Source organism: Maniola hyperantus, chromosome 22, assembly GCF_902806685.2.
Source record: "Maniola hyperantus chromosome 22, iAphHyp1.2, whole genome shotgun sequence".
Taxonomy (NCBI): Eukaryota; Metazoa; Arthropoda; class Insecta; order Lepidoptera; family Nymphalidae; genus Maniola; species Maniola hyperantus.
The window spans coordinates 1,556,629-1,575,230 of NC_048557.2; the positions used below are offsets into that span (position 1 = coordinate 1,556,629).

An 18,602-nucleotide genomic window follows, 5' to 3' on the forward strand; every position below is an offset into this window, starting at 1 on the left:
AGCCCGATCGTTCTAGTAGTTTGAGCTGTGCGTTAATAGATCAGTCAGTCAGTCAGTTACCTTTTCTTTTTATATAATATTTAGATGATGACTATTCATTGCGAAGAAGAAATAAACTTATAAAAACAGGTGGCTGCGGAAGAAGTAAAATATATCTTACGGGATGTTTGTTGTCATCTAGCGCAATCTCGCTGGACGTCTCGGGGTCGTTGTTGGTAGTTTCAGTGGAGTTGAGGTGGAAGGAGCCCGCGTCTTCTATCGAGTCCACGCTCTGGTAATTATTGCAGATTGAACCATGTTAATTTTATACTATATCAAAAATTTGAATTAAGCCCTCCTACACACGGACGCTTTTTTAAGGAAGAATGAAGGAAATTGTTTTAAAATACAAGCTCGCTCTGTACTCACGTGAATCGTAGCCGTGGATAGCGCGGCATCCTACATTGCCCGCAACTGCGTGGGAACTTTTTGCGACTAATATAACCCACTATACAGTATACTAGCAACTTTTCACAGTCTAGCTAGTCCATTATTCAAGGACAACAAAACTGACATTGTACGCGAAATGCAACTTAACCATCCACAAAATCGTGGCAGCGTTCCCGGCCTTTCGCAGGATGTGTTCATACGTTTAGCTAAAGGTCAAAATTAATAAATCAATTAAATAGTTAGTAAACGTTGTTAATTGTCGAAGAAGACCTTTTTTAAATGACAACGTTTCTAAGTGATATATCGATAGATTACAGGTAGGATTGGTCGATCGAGGACCAGTGTTGAAATCACAAGTTACAACACTTGCTGAATGCTGATAAGTGTTATTTAAATTTGGCTTATGTCAGATTCGACGATTTTTAACACGCTTTAGAAAAGCGTCCGTGTGACCGAGAGCTATGACTCTGAATATAAGGTGCCATCTTTAAGCACAAATAATAAGTCATTTACATAGATAAACTCTCGAAATACAATTTCAAAATGTAAGAAATTTGAAATTAGCAATCAGTACTAAAATATTTATTGGGTATACACAAAAAAATATTAGGTTAATACATATATTAGTTTTAGCAAATTGTATTTATATTATTATTCACAAATACACATAATAAATAAAAATACCTACGCTGTCCAGAGTACAATAGGTTTATAGTCAATTATTTATTTAATAGATAAGTGATAGATAAAATATTAGTGGCCATTAGAACACGTCTAAAACTCTAAGAAAGAGGGGTAAAAAGCTCAGAACTTGACCAGAAAAATACTATTTTTAATACTTTGTGCATTCTTTATATCATTAGTCTATGGAAAAAGTGCTTGTTTAAAACAGACTTCATGCTTTTATGTGAACTTTCAATGATATTCCATAGACGAATGATGTATTATTAAAAAAAATTAAAGCTTCGGTTAAAATGAATATAATCTTGCGCGCGATGCGGGATCAATAAATATTTTATGCGAATATCCGCGTCTTGAACACATCCACACGATTCAATGATTGCAGCTCGCGCGGGATTCACCTGTATGACCAAAGCTTTATCATGTTAAATAATCTTTAGTCATTTTTTCTGGCCAAGTTCAATAAAGTGATAACATGCAAACTAAATAAAGGTGGAGACAGCAAGCGAAGCAATACTAATACATACATAGAAATAATAGTATTTCATGGAGCTGAAATGCACAGGTGATATTAATTTTCTATTTTCTAATAGTAAGTATTGTATAGAACGCGACAGGTTACGATGGCAATCAGGGTATGAGGCGGGGGGACATCCCGCACGGAACCGTCGCTAGCCCGCACCGGGTCAGCACGAGGGCTCTGCGGGTGTGCAGGACGTTCCCTCCCCGATTACCATCTCGAACTGTCAACGACTACAGGACTAGACCGAGACGTAGAATTATATCCGAAACAAAAACCTAGTCTTCTGTAGTAATTATTGACAATTACCAAGCCCTAACAAAAATAAATAAATACTTAGTTTCTTCACAGAAAAAAATTGTAACTTTTGTGATAAGAACTCAAATAGGTACTTACTTAGAAACTAAGTATTTGGCTATAATGTTTGTAGCTTAGTATAGCAGTGAAAGTGAATTTAAAAACAATTGTGATACTTATTATATAAAAATTGCAAGTACATATTTACAATACGTTTTTGTGACGTTGAGTGTAACATAGCGTACTCTGTGGTCAGTGTATACCTATGTAAATTGCACGCAGTGTATTTTACCCAAATTGCATTTTGTTTGACAAGCTTGTGAAATCAGTGTGGTTTGGAAACCTATAATAGGTATACTGTTTTATTGAATCGCATCGAAATCAGTTGAAAGTTGTAAAATGTTATTAGTAAATTGGCTGACTTTATGGTATTCCTGCTGCTGCTCTGCATTTAATCCAATAAACCAATCATGCAATTATCACACTGCATCTGTCAAACTTTGGTGCTAGTCCTAGGACCCAAGTATTGATGTAATCAATGCGATAATCGCAATCCATCCCTTAGTGGCTTAAAGACTTAAGAGCTCAGAAGAGAATAGGAAATCAGCCAACAACAATGATTACGATGTCGCATCATAATAATCACTCCCCTTTCATATTTTCCGAAAATGATAAAGGTGCAATATAAAAAATCTTGTCTGAAATTAACAGATTTGGTTATTTAACTACCGTATTACCAGGCTTCCATAAACCATTTGTGGGTGTTCGTTCACACTAAAAAGTCGTGTTTAATTCAACGTGTACAAACCAGGTTCACAACCGAAACTGTTATCCCCGACAATGTTTTGGACCTTGCGCTGGGAAGCTTAGATAGGACAATAAAGATAATTTAATAATACGTAATTTTTAAGGATATTTAAGTTTACAATAATGATAGTACAATGTATGGGTCAGAACTTGGCTATATTCTGTTAATTATAATTAATAATACAAAATAATAAAACTATAATATAATAAATGATTCTAAAGAAATAACACACCGAATCACTATTGAATTTACTAACGAAGTATACAGCTATATTGAAATAGATGAGAGAGATAGACCCCGTTGCAATGAATTCTAAAGAGAACCAAACACCAAAGTTTCCGAAAGGCCACCAAAACTCGAAGGAAACTCGAATTAAACTAAATAGAAGGCACAAATCGAACCTATAACCCAAAACTGACCTTCTGTTTAGGCTGAGTCTGCACTCGAAGACTCGATTTGAACAGTGGCTCCTCTTTCTCAGAGCACGGCGTAAGGGCCAATTCCACCATCTTGGCCTTCTCCCCAGAATTCGGTTTCACTTCGTCGGTCGTCGTTTCGATCTTAGCCACGCCCTCTTCCGTCCCATCCTTTATCAATTAAACGCGACGGCAAAATAAGAACGAATGTATGTAGCGTTCAATCATAAATGACACCACATTAACGTATCCAAACGAAAACCAATAAACCAATGATGGACAATGTACGTAGCAAATCAAACTCGCCAAAAATAAATTTATGAGTTTTGTATGTACTTTAAAGGGGGCATGCATTACACCGAAGGATTGACCTAATGCTATCACTATTTTTGAAAGATTCCGTGATTTCTAGACTACTTTGTTTTGATGTTTGTAAAGTATCTCTATCTTAACTGCATGCTAAGTAAATCTTCGGAAAAATACATTACCCTCAGGAATTTTTGTTTGTGAACGCAAGGTTGATATTCAATAGTGTAAAATATCTCACCATTTAAATTGTACAATCATATCGTTTACCATTTTTGAGCCCTTGCACGCAATGACAATTTACATGAACGACGACGAAACGACAGACTACAACACAAGTTGACTGCACACAAAAATGTCTTGATGTGCAAAGGCACATAATATGGTTTTATGTGTTAGGCACTTTAAAAACATTTTTATATTCGCAATAAATTATAACATTATAATATCAACCTTAAGTTTACATTAAAGCAAAAAATCGATCATTAATAAACATCTAATTAAATGGTTTTCATAATCAAATGTTTCGGCAGCTCAAACTATTTTATCTCTAAGAATTACTTGATGGAGGAAAAAGGGGGTTTAAACTATTAAAAATTAGTACATGCCATATTCACTTTGACGGAAACCACATAAAGATCTAAACGGCAAACTAGGAAAAGACAAAAAACCTTACCTTCATGGAAGGGGAGTCTAGTTCGTTTATGGTGGAGTTATTTTCGTCCACTACAATCATGGCGTATTCGACGTCATCGCCGTTGTGTTCTAGAGAAAGAAACGGCAAATTAATATAACCAAATACTAACTTATTTAACCTCGCATATTCAGTTCTACCGTACCAGTCGTACGTAACGAATTTTTAAATTCTTTATTTAAGTAACAAACCTTGGCAACCTTAGCTTGGTTAACATACATTCTGTTAAGCGTTTAGAAATAAAGTACCACTGTTAATAATCAAATATTAAACAAAACAAGGCACGGCAAGGTTTTTTTTATTGCAAGATAGGCTTGCGCTTGACGACAATCGCCTTGCCTAGAAGATGCTTATTCACTCTTGCCTTGAAGGTATTTAGGTTATACGTTAAAACGTGTTAAAGTTAAGTGCTTAGTATTTTGGGGTCATTTCTATTTTTTCGACGAGTACCTTCCTCTGGCGTCCTTTACCTCACTACTGACTTTTAAACGTTACATAGTAGCTAGCTTTGGTGGTAGATCTACAACACTGACCTAGCGTCAGTGAAATAATCGTCTATTTAACAGTACATGACGTGCACACCAGGGTTGTTGCCGCAGATGCGGATATGAATATCCGTAACACCCCTATTGGATACCAATGTACTACACTTTTTGATTGGTCAGTTGGCGAACGAAGATATCAACAAGCAAACACGTACGAGACACGCGCCGCTCTGGGCCCGCCCACTTTCTTTGCAGGTTACTTGTTGCGAATATGAATCCACATCCGCAAAAGCCCCGCATTAATTGATGCGGATGTCTGAATTAATGCGGATGCTCCACATTTGCGGATGCTGATGTGAATATCCGTAACACCCTTAATGCACACTACTTTAGAAAACACTTAACATTTAACAGTGACATAATTAAGCACTTCACTCTTAACAAAATGTGCATAAACGTTACACACACGCGTGTACACATTAATACACACACCACCAAATTTTCTTCCGCATTACAATAGATAACTTCACAAGGGAATCTAAAAATTCGTTACTTACGGCCAGCTAAGTGCGGATAAATGTATGAATAATTTTATATGTCCTGGCACAACATCGACGAAGCTTAAACAAAGCAGTTGGTTTCCTACAGGGTATAACTTTTACTTCTATAAGGTTCTTTAAGACTAAATGAAGAGAGTTTACGTACACAGAATACACGGTTATTCAGTTAGTTTCTAGTTTATTGTAAATAATTCTCGTTACAAAAGTTGAAAAGATGCATAAAATATTAGTGTTACTGGAGGTATGATACACGGGGTGCTTAAAGCTCATATGCTTGTCCTAGCATACCCCATTTGTGCAGTAAATCAGAACTGTTTCAACTTTCGCCACGCAACCACTCATTTCTTTTTATAAATATCAGATAAAGTGCTGTAGAGAAAGCTAGTTAAGTTACTCCTAAAATAATATATTATGTATCAATATTTAGAACTAAAAACTCCTACTTTTATTGATAGATAGAATTCCAAATAAAGAAAGACAATATTATGTGCATTTAAATTACAAAAAGCAAAACTCTAAATCTAAACAAAACCTACTAAATTAGAACTCATTTAATAACTCTCATGCATGCATTTTTTATGATTTGATGATGTCACTAAATTGAATGATGACGCAAATAATATAAACGAAATAAAACATGTCAGCGATGCCCAAGCTGTGCTATAGACACTGCTTTGTCCAAACAGCGATTACATAACAAATTGCGGATAGTTTTTGACGCATCTTGTAAACACCGAAAAGTTCTTCCTTTATCGATTTGAAATATTTGTGAACGCGCCTAAATATTTAACTATCATTATCACGAATGAAAAAAAAAGAGATTTTTATTGCATCTGTTGAATTATCTTTGCCTAGACAAAACAATGTGCGCAAACATCGACCACAATACAATATTTAAAACATCATCCGCATTACAAACCGCAGTTTCTTTAAATTATGGACAATACAAAAGAGTAACATTTCAATTTATAAGCAAAGCGCCACTGTTGCATTTTTGATTCGTTACTCATTTGTTCAATCCTCTATTATTTCATACAAAGATATGATCTATTCTGCCCGCGACACATTAAGATTACATACTGCGCCATTTTTTTTGCGTGTGTTTCTCAGTCGAGTTCAAATAGTGCTAGAGTCTTATAACGAAACGAAAAAATCTTTTGAACGCTTCTTTTGAAGTCTTTTTAGACTTGAAAATAGCTACTTGGCAATTTGCATAAAGATTATATTTTGTAGTTACAAATCTTTTGGTGAATTTACCGATTACAAAGATTATATTTTTGCATCCTATATTCTTGCTTTAATTTGGCAAGAGTTATTTTTAAAGCTTTTCACAATAACTGTGCATATTTAATTTTGTAATACGGATGTTTCTCGGGGCCGGGTTTGTTTACCTGCGTGCGCGCGGTGGAAATTAGCGATGCGTGCGTGCGCGTGCGAGTTATTATTAACGTGTTGGCCGCAATCGAGCTTGCAGTGCGAGTGGCGGTGAGCGGGATGCCCACCAGGCAGGAACTGCGGGTACACGTGGTGCGACCACTGCGGGAACAGCGGCCGCGACCCTGCCAGCCCACCAGGTTCCCACGAGGATATAATGGGATACAGGAGGGATAAATATAAAAGGATTAAGGAAGAGCAGGTATGGAAATTAGAAATGTGACATGAAGAAGAAATATTGAGAGGATACGGGAGGGCATAGGATGGTGGCATAAGTGGTTAAAAAAAGACCAAGGTCAAAGGAAATCAAATGTGACGTAAAAGAATAAGAAAGATTGGAGTATATTTTTTTATTTATTTTTTTATTTAAAAAGAATTAATAAGGAAAAACCACCATGGAAACAAAGAAGACGTGTATGAATGAAAAAGAAGAAGTAGGGCAAACGGAAGTGGAAAGGAGTCGTAATCCCGTCAAAGATATGGAAAATGAATTGAGACAAAATATACATAGAAACATAAGTAATGGCGAAATCGATTAAGAAAAAGGCAAGGGAAAATTTAAGATAACGGATATGGTAAAAAATGAAGCAGCAAATCAGAATGGAAATGAGCACACAAAATTATCATGGAAACGAAGAATTAGAAGGTAAACAACAAAATAGTGAAGACATGATATAAGGATCGTGATACGTAAAATTATGTAAAAGAATAACATAGAAGGAAGAAACGAGAAATTTGCATGCAAATGCAGAATAAAAATAAACATAATTTTGTAAGAAAAACAAAAATAAGAAGAAGAAAAACAGGTAGAAGAAGAATCGTCGTATAAAGGAATAAAATATCAAGTTGAAGGGCATTAAAGGAATTATTTAAATGTGCAAAACATAAAGTATGATAGTTGTAGACGTATCGTCGATATACAATATGGTTGCGGTAGATAATGTAATGTTTGCATGTTGCATGTAGCATGTTTGTATGTTGCATGTGGCAAGTTTGCATGTTCATGTTGATAATCGCAGTGTAGGCAGTGACAGTAACGTAGATTTTACCAGTGTCCCAAATCGTGACGCGTTTTTCAAGCGGCGTGAAAAAAGGGGAAAAACACCACTTCAGATAATATACAAATTAAATTAGTATACCTTCGTGTTCCTTGCAACGGTCAAAAGAAGATAAATTATTATCGATCGAGGAATTGAAAAATTGATGTTTGAATCCATAAGCTCCCTTCAACATCAACATTTTAACAGCTACGAATCTTCTAATTCGTTAGTACTTGAAGTAAGGATTTTTCATAGTTATAGCAAAAGTGTTACAGTAATTACAGTAAATTACGACAATCGCAATTTAATACATTTTAGGCTGTGATTTATAGAGCGTAGTTTGTTTCCTCAGATTTTATTAGAGTTAAAAAGAGACGGATTTATGTCACAGTCATGATTAGGATTACGTCTCTGACATAAATCTGTATCATTGTCATTCTAGTGTCTGAGTGAAGTCAAAGTACGCTCTATGAATCTGAGCCTTGACAACTGCAAGTGCTAGGGGCTACCAAGTCAAGAAAATTCACAAAAGACAATACTTCTTAGTATTTTCTTCTTTTGACCGTACATGTGGCTCATACTTTGGTAAAACTTCTGAGTTTTAATCTTTAGTTCTTTTTAAGAGACTTCATCTAAGAATAGTGATATTATTGTCATAATATAAATTAATGGTGCGACTAAGCGTAATATTGAAGAAGCAGAATTATGAATTTATAAAATTTTAAATCTGATGAAATGTGGTATTCGTAAATAAAATCGAAATAATAATTTCGTCTAAAAAGTAAATAAAATATCGCCAATTTTGACTTGCCAATGAATATGAGATATTTACAAAATAATTAATATAATAAAGATCTACAAAAATGAATTTTACAATATTTTTAAGTAGGTACCTATTTCCTTATGTAAAACACTAATTTTACAGCCAAAATATTGGTTTTAATATGTAAAATAATTACAATAAAATAAAATAAAAATTCTTAAAATGTCAAAATTACGATGATTATATCTATGAAATGTAAGGATAAATTAATAATAGAAATACTGCAATTTTTTACGGATGGTGAACTACTTTTATGTCTATTTATGTTTTCATTTTAGACATTTTTTTATAGATTTCAGTTAAGTACATAACTCTGATTATGAAAGAACATGCTTCGCTAGATTTCTTCTCGACAAAGATTACTCCAACAACTTAAAACTTTAACTAGCAAGTATCGAACCATTAACAAACCGAAAATATATCGCTTAAAATACAACTATAAACAATAAATACCTAGAAAGAATCTGAATTTTCAAAAAAAAAAGTTTTGTAGACATACCGTGGTGTTCGTGCGAATGATGCACTCGTCGCGCGCACTCGGGTTGCGTGTGCGCAGGCGGCTCCAGAATGTCGCGGTATTTGGATACCATCAACACGGATATGAAGTACACTATCGCGAGCGATAGGAACTGGGCCTGTTTTGTTTCCTCCTGGAATTGATTTAGGTTTCCAGTTACAACACCAATCCAGTAGCACGCAATTACGGAAAACCTTGTTGACATATTCTTCAGGATCATTGTAAAAATAATGGCAGGTTATCCTTTACTTTTAAGTTAATGTGAATAACTCATCAGAACACATGTTATATCGAATAAAAATAACAAAGTTTGTATTTTAATAACATATTTTAACAGAGCGAATAGAGGAGTGTTTAGCAGTAATAAGTCCAGCTATTTTCCTATTCTGAAGCCTTCCATTTGAGCATACCAACCCCAACTATTCTCACTATTATAGTTTCATAAAAACAAATGACAGTAAGAAAATGTACTCACAACGTCTCTATAAATAACAGCACGTAGCCTATTCACGTCCATGTCTTGTAGTAGCCTCTCTGGATCTTTCACTGGACTGGAAGCGTCTGCTAGACTCGCCACCACACTCTGCGGCATACATAAATATATTGTATGAAACTAAAATAAAATATATGAGATTGATCCCATACATTTTATTTTAGTTTAGTTTGAGTTATTTAAAACTTTGAAAGACCCGATCACGTCTCTTTTCGAAATCGCCTTTTCGTGTTTTTAAAGAAATTCATTTTCAAGGACTGCACATGAATTTGAATGAAATAGAATAAAACACCAGGCATTTATGATTATCAAGGAGTGATTATAACTTGAGTGTCAATAAAATTGCTCATCGTTGCTATCTTTTCCTGACACACCTGCTACATCTTTGGGATTCATATTATTAGCGATGATATAAGTTAAAGTGCGACAAGGCTCTCTTGGCACTTGAATGTCATTGACAGGGGGGCGCTGTTGGAGAACAAAGGCTTTGTTACGCGCCAAGATAGCCTTGTCGCACTGTAGATTGAGATAAGCTTACAAGGTCTTCAAAACTAGTTTCGTCTTATAAATTACGAATACCTTAGTTTTGTTATTTGCTGGTTATTTGTATTTCTTTTACATAAAAACTACGTCATTTTGATTCACACCTCCAATTTGAAGAACCAGGGGCACATAACCGTACGAGAGCTTACCTTGGGCGAGGGTGAATCGTTCCGGTTGTTCCTTGCGGCGGCGCAACGCTGTCTCTCTTTGCACTCGAGACAGTTGCGCACAGCGCACGTGCACACCTGTCGACAGATGCCGCTACAACTACTGCTACGAATGCTACGAGCTATCCTATTCTACGATGAATTTTCACCGACAACGTGCCAAATCATTAACTTTTTTGTTCTGAGACCCTAGTGTAAATATTTAAGTAAATAAACGTAATATACTGCGTGTTGGCAAAAATCTGTCATAGAGACGGGAAAACGTCGTTATACAAGTAGCTGATTAATCGCAACTTGAGTGTCACGCTTTTTAGGGTGCCTGTCCACTGAAGCGGGGCGGAGCGGAAATGTGTATAGTTGACCAATCAGAATTTTGTCAGATGACGGAATGAAATTATTACGTTATTTACCGACAATCTGATTGGTCTGCACAACACATCTCCGCTCCGATCCGCTTCAGTGGACACGCCCCCTTAACCTGGAAACTTACATTCAGGGGCTCTAAACTTTGATGTTAGCTGAGTACACTATTAACCTAAATAGGTCTAAATGTATTTGCTATCTTTTTCCATCGAACATTATGAGAAAGGCAGCTCTACATTTAGATTTGTCAGTTCAATATACAACCCAAGTAGCACCAATAGCAGTAATAATAGGCTACGTCGTCGGTGAAACCTTAGTATATATTATAAGTAATAGAGAATAGATGAATGTTAACTATGTCTATTTTAAATACATTTATAACCTATTTGAAGATTTATAAAAAGAGATAGAGTATAAAACTATAAATCGAAATCTTTTTTGTAGATCTAAACACTACGTAAGAAGATCTATTTTAAAACTTGAACTAAAGTTAAAAACATGAAATCTAAATGTACGTTTTAAAATTTACGAAACATCAAATTAATCCATATCATCGATCCTTCTAAGTACTATGAAGGTACTAAAATTCCATGGTCTAAAACACACTATAGTTATTCCAATAGATAACAATTTAATAGTACCTAAGGATTCATTCGTAAACAAACTACATTTAGAAAGTAAAATCCATATGTCACAAATCATTTCTAAGATACTCGTATTTCACGCCTAACAAAAACGTTACAATTCTACGTCCCAAACTTTTAGTTCTTTCTGAATATTTGGCCAAGTTCAATAAAACTGAATCATGACAATTTATGACCAAGTGATGCCTGCGACTTTGTCTGTTTGGATTTCGATTTTACATAAATCACATGGGAAGTTTTTGATTTTCCAGGAAGAAAAAATATCCTACGTCCTTTTCTTGCTGGTTCTTCTCGGTAGGAAAGGCATACCGAACCAGTGGTAGATGTAGCTGACGATTCAAAAATACTTGTAAAAGTTTAATTGAATATATTTTTTTCCAGGACGAAAGTAAAATTTGCTCAGCGATTGCGCCGTGAAAAGTTGACACACTTTCTCATTTATAAGGATAACACCATTGGCCTTATGTTCAGAGCGTACTAAAAGTTTGGCACCACATCTACCTTCCAAAATTGACTACTCAAGCTACTTACCAATCGCAAACACTGTCTCAGAATCCCTCCACTGGACATATTCTTCTCAGCCTCTAATTCGGCGAAGTTCAGAGCACTCGCGAAGATTAGTACATCGGCCATGGATACTAGCCTCTGTAGGAAAGTTACTGCTACTTCCACTGGCATGCCTTGTGTCGGCTCGATCACGTCTAATTCATTCTAGAGTGTACAAAAGTAAAACAATAATCAAGTTCCATTTCATGGTATAAAAATCACCCAGCCCCCCGATTGTGTAAGAAAAACGTATTCATCGTTATCGTAATCGTCAAAAAATTCTGCCCTTTGATTGGTTGCTTCAGTATTTATATTTTATTTTTATTTTTATTCAGATACAAGTTAGCCCTTGACTGCAATCACACCTGGTGGTAAGTGATGATGCAGCCTAAGATGGTAGCGGGCTAACCTGGAAGGGGTATGGCAGTTTTTATTAAACCCATACCCCTTTGGTTTCTAAAGGGCAGAATTTGTTGACGATTATGATAACGATGAATACGTTCTTATACAATTGGGGGCTGATTAACGTTAGGTTTTATCAGCAACTCGTTTCGGTCCATAATGACCACTTCCTGATGCTGATATGCTTTGATGATGATAGGTTTTGTCGTCAATTTTGCAACAGTCACTGCTGTGACTGACGGATAATTTTACAGTTCAATGCGATGATTAATATTTGCATGACAAATATCCGGATAATTTTCTGCTCTACTCATGCCTGACGGAATTGACTAAAGCAGAACGTTATAGATCAATGTAATGTGATGATTAATAAGAAATATCTAGATAACTCTGATAGTAAGTTACTAAGTTAATAAGTTCTGCTCTTCAAGTCAAGTCAACAATTTGATACAGAATTTTTAATTCATGGGCAAAACACAAATAAACCTACATATTTAAAAAGTACAAATAAAAGCAACTCACATTAGGCGATGTGGCAGAAGCAAGTAAGGGCAACAATCCTCCGCAGGCGATAATCAAATTATCAGCAAGCTGGCTGATCAGATGCACTGTGTTGACAACGAATATCGCATTTTCACTGCTGTTCACGAAATCTATCACGGATTTTGTCGAGTGACTTCGCCACACCTGGAATTCAACAGAAGTGATATTTAAAACTTTCGTGATTTAGAACTTGATTTTTGATATCATCTATACCAATGTACTGATCAAGGCCTCAAGAAACTGCTCAACTCCTAAACACATTCTTTTACGTATAAAAACATCCTTTTATTGGTGTTACAAATATTTTATTTATTTTATTTAACAGGAAAGTTTACACCTAATATGAAAAAATGAATAGGTAAAAACAGAAGAAGATTAAAGCTAATGACAAGTTTTCACAGAATAAACATAAGAATAACAAAAAAACTCGACTGTGACTCGACTCGACTATGTATTGGAAAGCATTTAGATTACTTAAAAAATGTCCCAAAAGACTGATGTTTTGATGGCATTGCAGTTTCTCACACTTTTTAAAGGCTTAAAATATAAGAATTATATGTATGTATGTAAAACAACAATCGTAGACATAGCTCACTAGTAGCTATGTCTATGATGGTGGTTATTTAAAAAAAAAAAAGCGAGCGACCGAGTCCGGATCAGTACTCTTACTATAAATTCGAAAGTGTGTTTGTTTGCTGGTTTGTTGGTTTATTGGTTTGATAGATCAGTCAGTCAGTCACCTTTTCCTTTTATATATTTAGATTATTTACCTGTATATCAGTCTCAAGAGAGAACAAGACATCAGACAGTAGCCGCTGGTGTATGTAGGACCACCTGAACTCCGGGATGCGGAACGGAGGCCGCGTCGGTCCCGGCGAGAACATCGGTCTGCTGCACTTTGACGGACGCTTGGTTTCTGTGAAGTTTCATGAACAACAAAGTAAAGATGCGTATTTTATATGCACTGGAATATTCCCCCCTTTTAATTAAAATTCATAATTTTCCAAGAAGTTCATTAATAAATTCAAGCCCGCAAGACTAAAATTTAGTGTACTTTTGGCATTTACACCGAATCTGTCTAATCAAGAATCTAACGAATCCAGCGGGGCGATTGTCTAAAACCTGCATCAATTATTATTACAATCTCAATTGTTCTGATTGGCTGAATTTGTGCGATTCTTGTTGCAACAATGAGCAACAATGCATTGTGGCCAATAGTGAGCGAGCATTAACCAATCAGAGATGATTACAATCGTGACATTGCAGCTGTCAAACAACCGCGGTAGGGCCACAGAACCTCTCTAATGTCAAAAAAAAATAGAATTATAAGTATTCAAGGAATATCACAAAAATTAGCTATCGGTATAGTCTGACAATAGTCAGATTTTTTCAATCAACTTGGTAAGGCTGGAAAGTGAATTTAATTCAGTTCTTGATTAATGGCTTCAATCTGGTCACTGGTTACCTAATTTGTCAAAGTCAATCAAACCAATTAGAGTATGACTAGCTTATGCCCACGACTTCGTCCGCGTGGACTACACAAATTTCAAACCCGTATTTCACCCCCTTAGCGGTTGAATTTTCAAAAATCCTTTCTTAGCGGGTGCCTACGCCATAATAGCTACTGCATGCCAAATTTTAGCCCGATCTGTCCAGTAGTTTGAGCCGTGCGTTGATAGATCAGTCAGTCAGTCAGTCAGTCACCTTTTCCTTTTATATATTTAGAAGACAGAAATGAATTATTTAGTTCACAATATGGTTTCTAAATACAGTATGTTCATCGATATATTTTAAATTGAAATTGATATAACAATATATGACAGCTTACCGAAGTGATTAGAATCCACTTGCGTACTCGTAGAAGCACTGCGTGGTCGCTTTGGCGACGTTGATGTATTCGTTCCCTGTGAGGACATACCCTCACCCCTATTGCTATCCTGTTTCATTTCACTATCACCCGGTAAACTGACGCGTCGTTTGTCCCTTTCACTCTCACAAACTCTTTCTTCTTCATGTTCTTGCTGTTTATTCCCTAACGATATGTTTTCACTAATCGTCGATATTGGAGGAATTTCTGGGGTTTTATGCTCTTCTTGTACATTTGTTTCTATTCTTTGGCTTTCGTTTTTGGCATTTTCTTCATCAATACTTTCTAGGTCTGTAAACTCTTTTAACGATTCCTCTGTTGCAGGAACTATAAATTCACCGTCAAGAGGCAAAACGTTGCCTTCATGTGGATGATCTGAGGGAATAACTCTCTGAGGACTATTTGGACTATCTTCTACTTCAGTAATTTCTTCATTTCTAGAAACCACGGAGGATAAAATTTCCATGACTATTTCATTAGCGATAGCCTCCGCAGCTTGTTTTTCATCTAAAATATCTTCAATATCTTGTTCCAAATCTTCTCTGCCATTAGGTGTGTTTCCTTCTGAAGGAATACCTCCTGAAATGGCACCTGAATCTGTATCATCATCTGTTTTTAACCGCACTGTTTCTAAAGCAACTGTTAGGACGTCATTGACGATGTTAATTGCAATATGTTTCGGGTCATCCGTGGAATCATCTGGAATACTAGAGTCAGTCTTATCTTGTACTTTTTTAGGACTAGTCGCTTCACTTGGAGTTAAATATAGCTCGGACGGATCTGATAGTTCAGATTCCCTTTCGGTTATTATGTTCAATCCATCGGCGATTCTTTCTGGGCTTGCAGTTTCGCTCACTGATAAACTAGAGGGTAGACCCTCGCTTCTGTCAGTGTTATCGTCTTTCAAAACATTATCCCCTACATCTCTAACGGGAATGTAATCTAAGCTGCCTTGTCGAGACATAGGTTTGTCAATTTTTTCTGAATCGTGTTCTATCGTTCCCGTTCCCGATTCGGTACTTTCCAGGAGTTGAGTTTCGATAATTGATTGTACTAATTCGTTATTCGCATTGAGCATGGTATCTTCGATAGGTTCTTCGTCGATGGCATGTTCGACTTCGGTATTACTAGTATCACAACCTTCGTCGCAGGGCACTTCGGTATTAACTGTAACAGTTTTGGCGGGGCTATGCACTTTACACACTTCACTATACACTACTGTAGTCCGACTGTCTTCTGTACTTTCACTGGGTTTTTTACACCGGCACGACTCGACTTCTCTGAGGGAGAGTCCTTTACCTATTTCAGTTTGGGCTCCGTGGTTGAGTACATTCGACTTTCTAATAGATACTGGGGTGCTATCTACACTGTCATCGGTGTCGGGTAGTACTCTAGATTTGACTTGTCCGTCCGTATGTCTATCCCAGCCGGATATCGTGGAGATGGGTCTCTGTTGTCTTTCCGCTGGATCTGTGATGTTGTCAGCACGTCTCTGCTCGTAATGTTCGTACATTTGAGCGAACTGTAGTTTGAATTCTTCATACGACACCTGCAATACAAGTAATACTTAGTGTTATTTATAAAAAAAAATTACAAAAAAAATAAAAACCGACTTCGATACACAAACACTAAAAATTGAAAAATAATTTAATTTATTACCGAATATATTATGTATACAAGAGTTAATATAGTTCCATAATAATATTTTTTGGTGCCGGTGCCAATTAACTTTAGCTGCGCGAATCGTCTAGACTTCATATTTTTATGAGACTCCACAATGGCACCTCATTGGCACCGACCCCAAAAAATATTATTATGGAACTATATTAACTCTTGTATACATAATATATTCGGTAATAAATTAAATTATTTTTCAATTTTTAGTGTTTGTGTATCGAAGTCGGTTTTTATTTTTTTTGTAAAAATTTTTTATTTCACAATTTTTAGTGGCCCCATGGAATTATGCTATGACTGGTTTAAAATCTACTGTTTACTAAGCTGTTACACTGATCGCGAGCAATTTACTCTTATCCGTTGAGGAGTTCCAGTATCTATCTTCGAAGATGTTCATCAGATCTTCACCAAATTTAAATGGGACCAACTTTGAACTATACCCTTTCAAACAAAAAAAGAATTTTCAAAATCGGTCCAGGCGTCTTCGAGTAATCGGGGAACATACATTAAAAAAAAAAAAAAAAAAAAAAAAAAAAAGATTCCGACGAATTGAGAACCTCCTCCTTTTTTTGAAGTCGGTTAAAAATCAAAGTAGCATGATTAAGATTCTTCTGTGCATTTTGTTTATACGCAGCACAGGAACACATACCTTTCTAAGAACCCCTACCTATGAAATATCTAAAAGAACATCTAATTTAATTTGCTGTTTAGATGTTTCCGTCGACCGACTGTATGAAGAATTTCATTAAACTGTGATGTTAGTTAAGAAAATCTCACCTTCGAATGCACAATCGCCAATGTATCGACCCAAACTCTCCACCCGCCATACTCATGCTTTATCGCATGGTGTAACAACATCCTGAACAGCGAATACACCATATCAGATATCTTCTGCTCCTCTGCATTCTTCGGATGTATATACGCCATGGCAATCAACCACTCCTGCCATACAGACATCTGTAGGACCGTCCGTCGGTTTTCGCGGTTGTTACTGCATAGTAACGTCATGTCGGATAGAAAAAGCTTTTTCACTTCTAGCAACTGTTCGGTTTGTTTCGATTGACGGATCAATGTGGCGACGACCTTGAGAATCACTGCGGAGGCAAAAGATATAACAGATTTATAAAATTATCCAATTTATGCATTGATTGCATAGGTACAAGATATCAATTTGTCTTGTGGAGAATTTACTAGTCTGTATAAGCTCAAAAATTATTTAATCTTAATTTTTGAACGGGTTTTCATAGAAAGGATGCCTTTTTTCTTGATTTTTTTGGCAAAGAAATTTTTACCGATCGAAATAAACCTTTTAAAGTTATGCTCAGATTATAAACGCTACTATGTGCAGTGAAATGAATAGTTTGGAGTATGTTACCAAATTCTTGACGACCATACATCTATTCCTAAGAGCAAGAACTCTAATTCATTTTCACTGATCAAAGGAATAATGTGGCTAAAAAAATGCTGGTTGTGGTCTAAGAACAGTTCTATCTTTTTCAGATGTTGTCTGAAGAAAAGGATAGGATTACTATAAGACCCTTTAATTACTTTAGTTTAGAGATTGTGTACAATCCAATAAGCACAATTTTCTTACTTGGGTTCTCCAATCGGAAGTGCGGCTGTGGTTCGGGATGGCTGGTGTAGAGGATTTGTTGGCCGACATGCTCGGTGAGCAGCTCGTAGAGCGCGTTATACACCGGTAAGGCCAGCGCCTCGCCGCACGCGCTCAGTCGAGTTGCGAGTAGCGTATAGAGGTTATGTGGCGACATTACGTCGTACTTTCTTCTGAATGGAAAATTCAAGAATATTTTACATTTTAACAAGCAATTTACTAAAATGTCACAATCTTTAAGATCATACCGACGAGACGAGATAAGAATATACCGACAAACAAAACTTAAAGCTACGTTTTAACTAAAAGCTTATTCTAACTCGTACCTATCTATCGCAAAAACTACGTTCATGCTAAATAACCTTCCACTAACAACTTTTGGCAATTTATTTGTAAAGTATAGAGTGAGATGTCTAATTTCTATAATTTGTTACATTTCTGGATAAACCTTTAAATACATAGGTGTTGCGAACAGTAAAGTAAGCAATATTTTTGTTCAATAAAATACGTACTTGTGCGTACTTCTGCTCAAGAAAAACCCGAGAAGTTTTAGCGCTTGCAGTCTTATTAATTGACTCTCCGAAGCCAAGAGTTTGAATATTGTCCTGACACCACCCTGAAATATATTTAGTTATTTAAACTCAAAATATATTAGCGCTAAGCCGATCATCCACAATATCTAAACTCGTTTGGAAGTCAAAGTAATGTTTTACCGTATAAAGTATCGCTAGTATTATT

The 18,602-nt window shown here is 36.0% G+C and overlaps 1 protein-coding gene across 19 annotated transcripts in view; it reads right to left on the reverse strand.

Annotated features, from left to right (window-relative positions):
• The window catches only part of rg (A kinase anchor protein rugose), a 530,630-nt gene that overhangs the window by 217,508 nt on the left and 294,520 nt on the right, over positions 1-18,602 (reverse strand). For 9 of the 19 annotated variants that reach the window (XM_069506123.1, XM_069506114.1, XM_034980359.2 and 6 more), the window contains 15 exons: positions 18,377-18,480; positions 17,847-18,037; positions 17,030-17,346; positions 14,540-16,127; positions 13,482-13,627; positions 12,691-12,855; positions 11,752-11,931; positions 10,196-10,291; positions 9,486-9,593; positions 8,993-9,143; positions 6,588-6,755; positions 4,134-4,222; positions 3,155-3,322; positions 2,736-2,792; positions 161-271 (listed from right to left, as the gene is read on the reverse strand). In XM_069506123.1, the coding sequence (XP_069362224.1) occupies positions 161-271; positions 2,736-2,792; positions 3,155-3,322; positions 4,134-4,222; positions 6,588-6,755; positions 8,993-9,143; positions 9,486-9,593; positions 10,196-10,291; positions 11,752-11,931; positions 12,691-12,855; positions 13,482-13,627; positions 14,540-16,127; positions 17,030-17,346; positions 17,847-18,037; positions 18,377-18,480 (3,639 nt within the window). The remainder of the gene's footprint in view (positions 1-160; positions 272-2,735; positions 2,793-3,154; positions 3,323-4,133; positions 4,223-6,587; positions 6,756-8,992; positions 9,144-9,485; positions 9,594-10,195; positions 10,292-11,751; positions 11,932-12,690; positions 12,856-13,481; positions 13,628-14,539; positions 16,128-17,029; positions 17,347-17,846; positions 18,038-18,376; positions 18,481-18,602) is intronic. The other 10 variants (XM_069506125.1, XM_069506115.1, XM_069506108.1 and 7 more) reach the window with 9 other exon arrangements.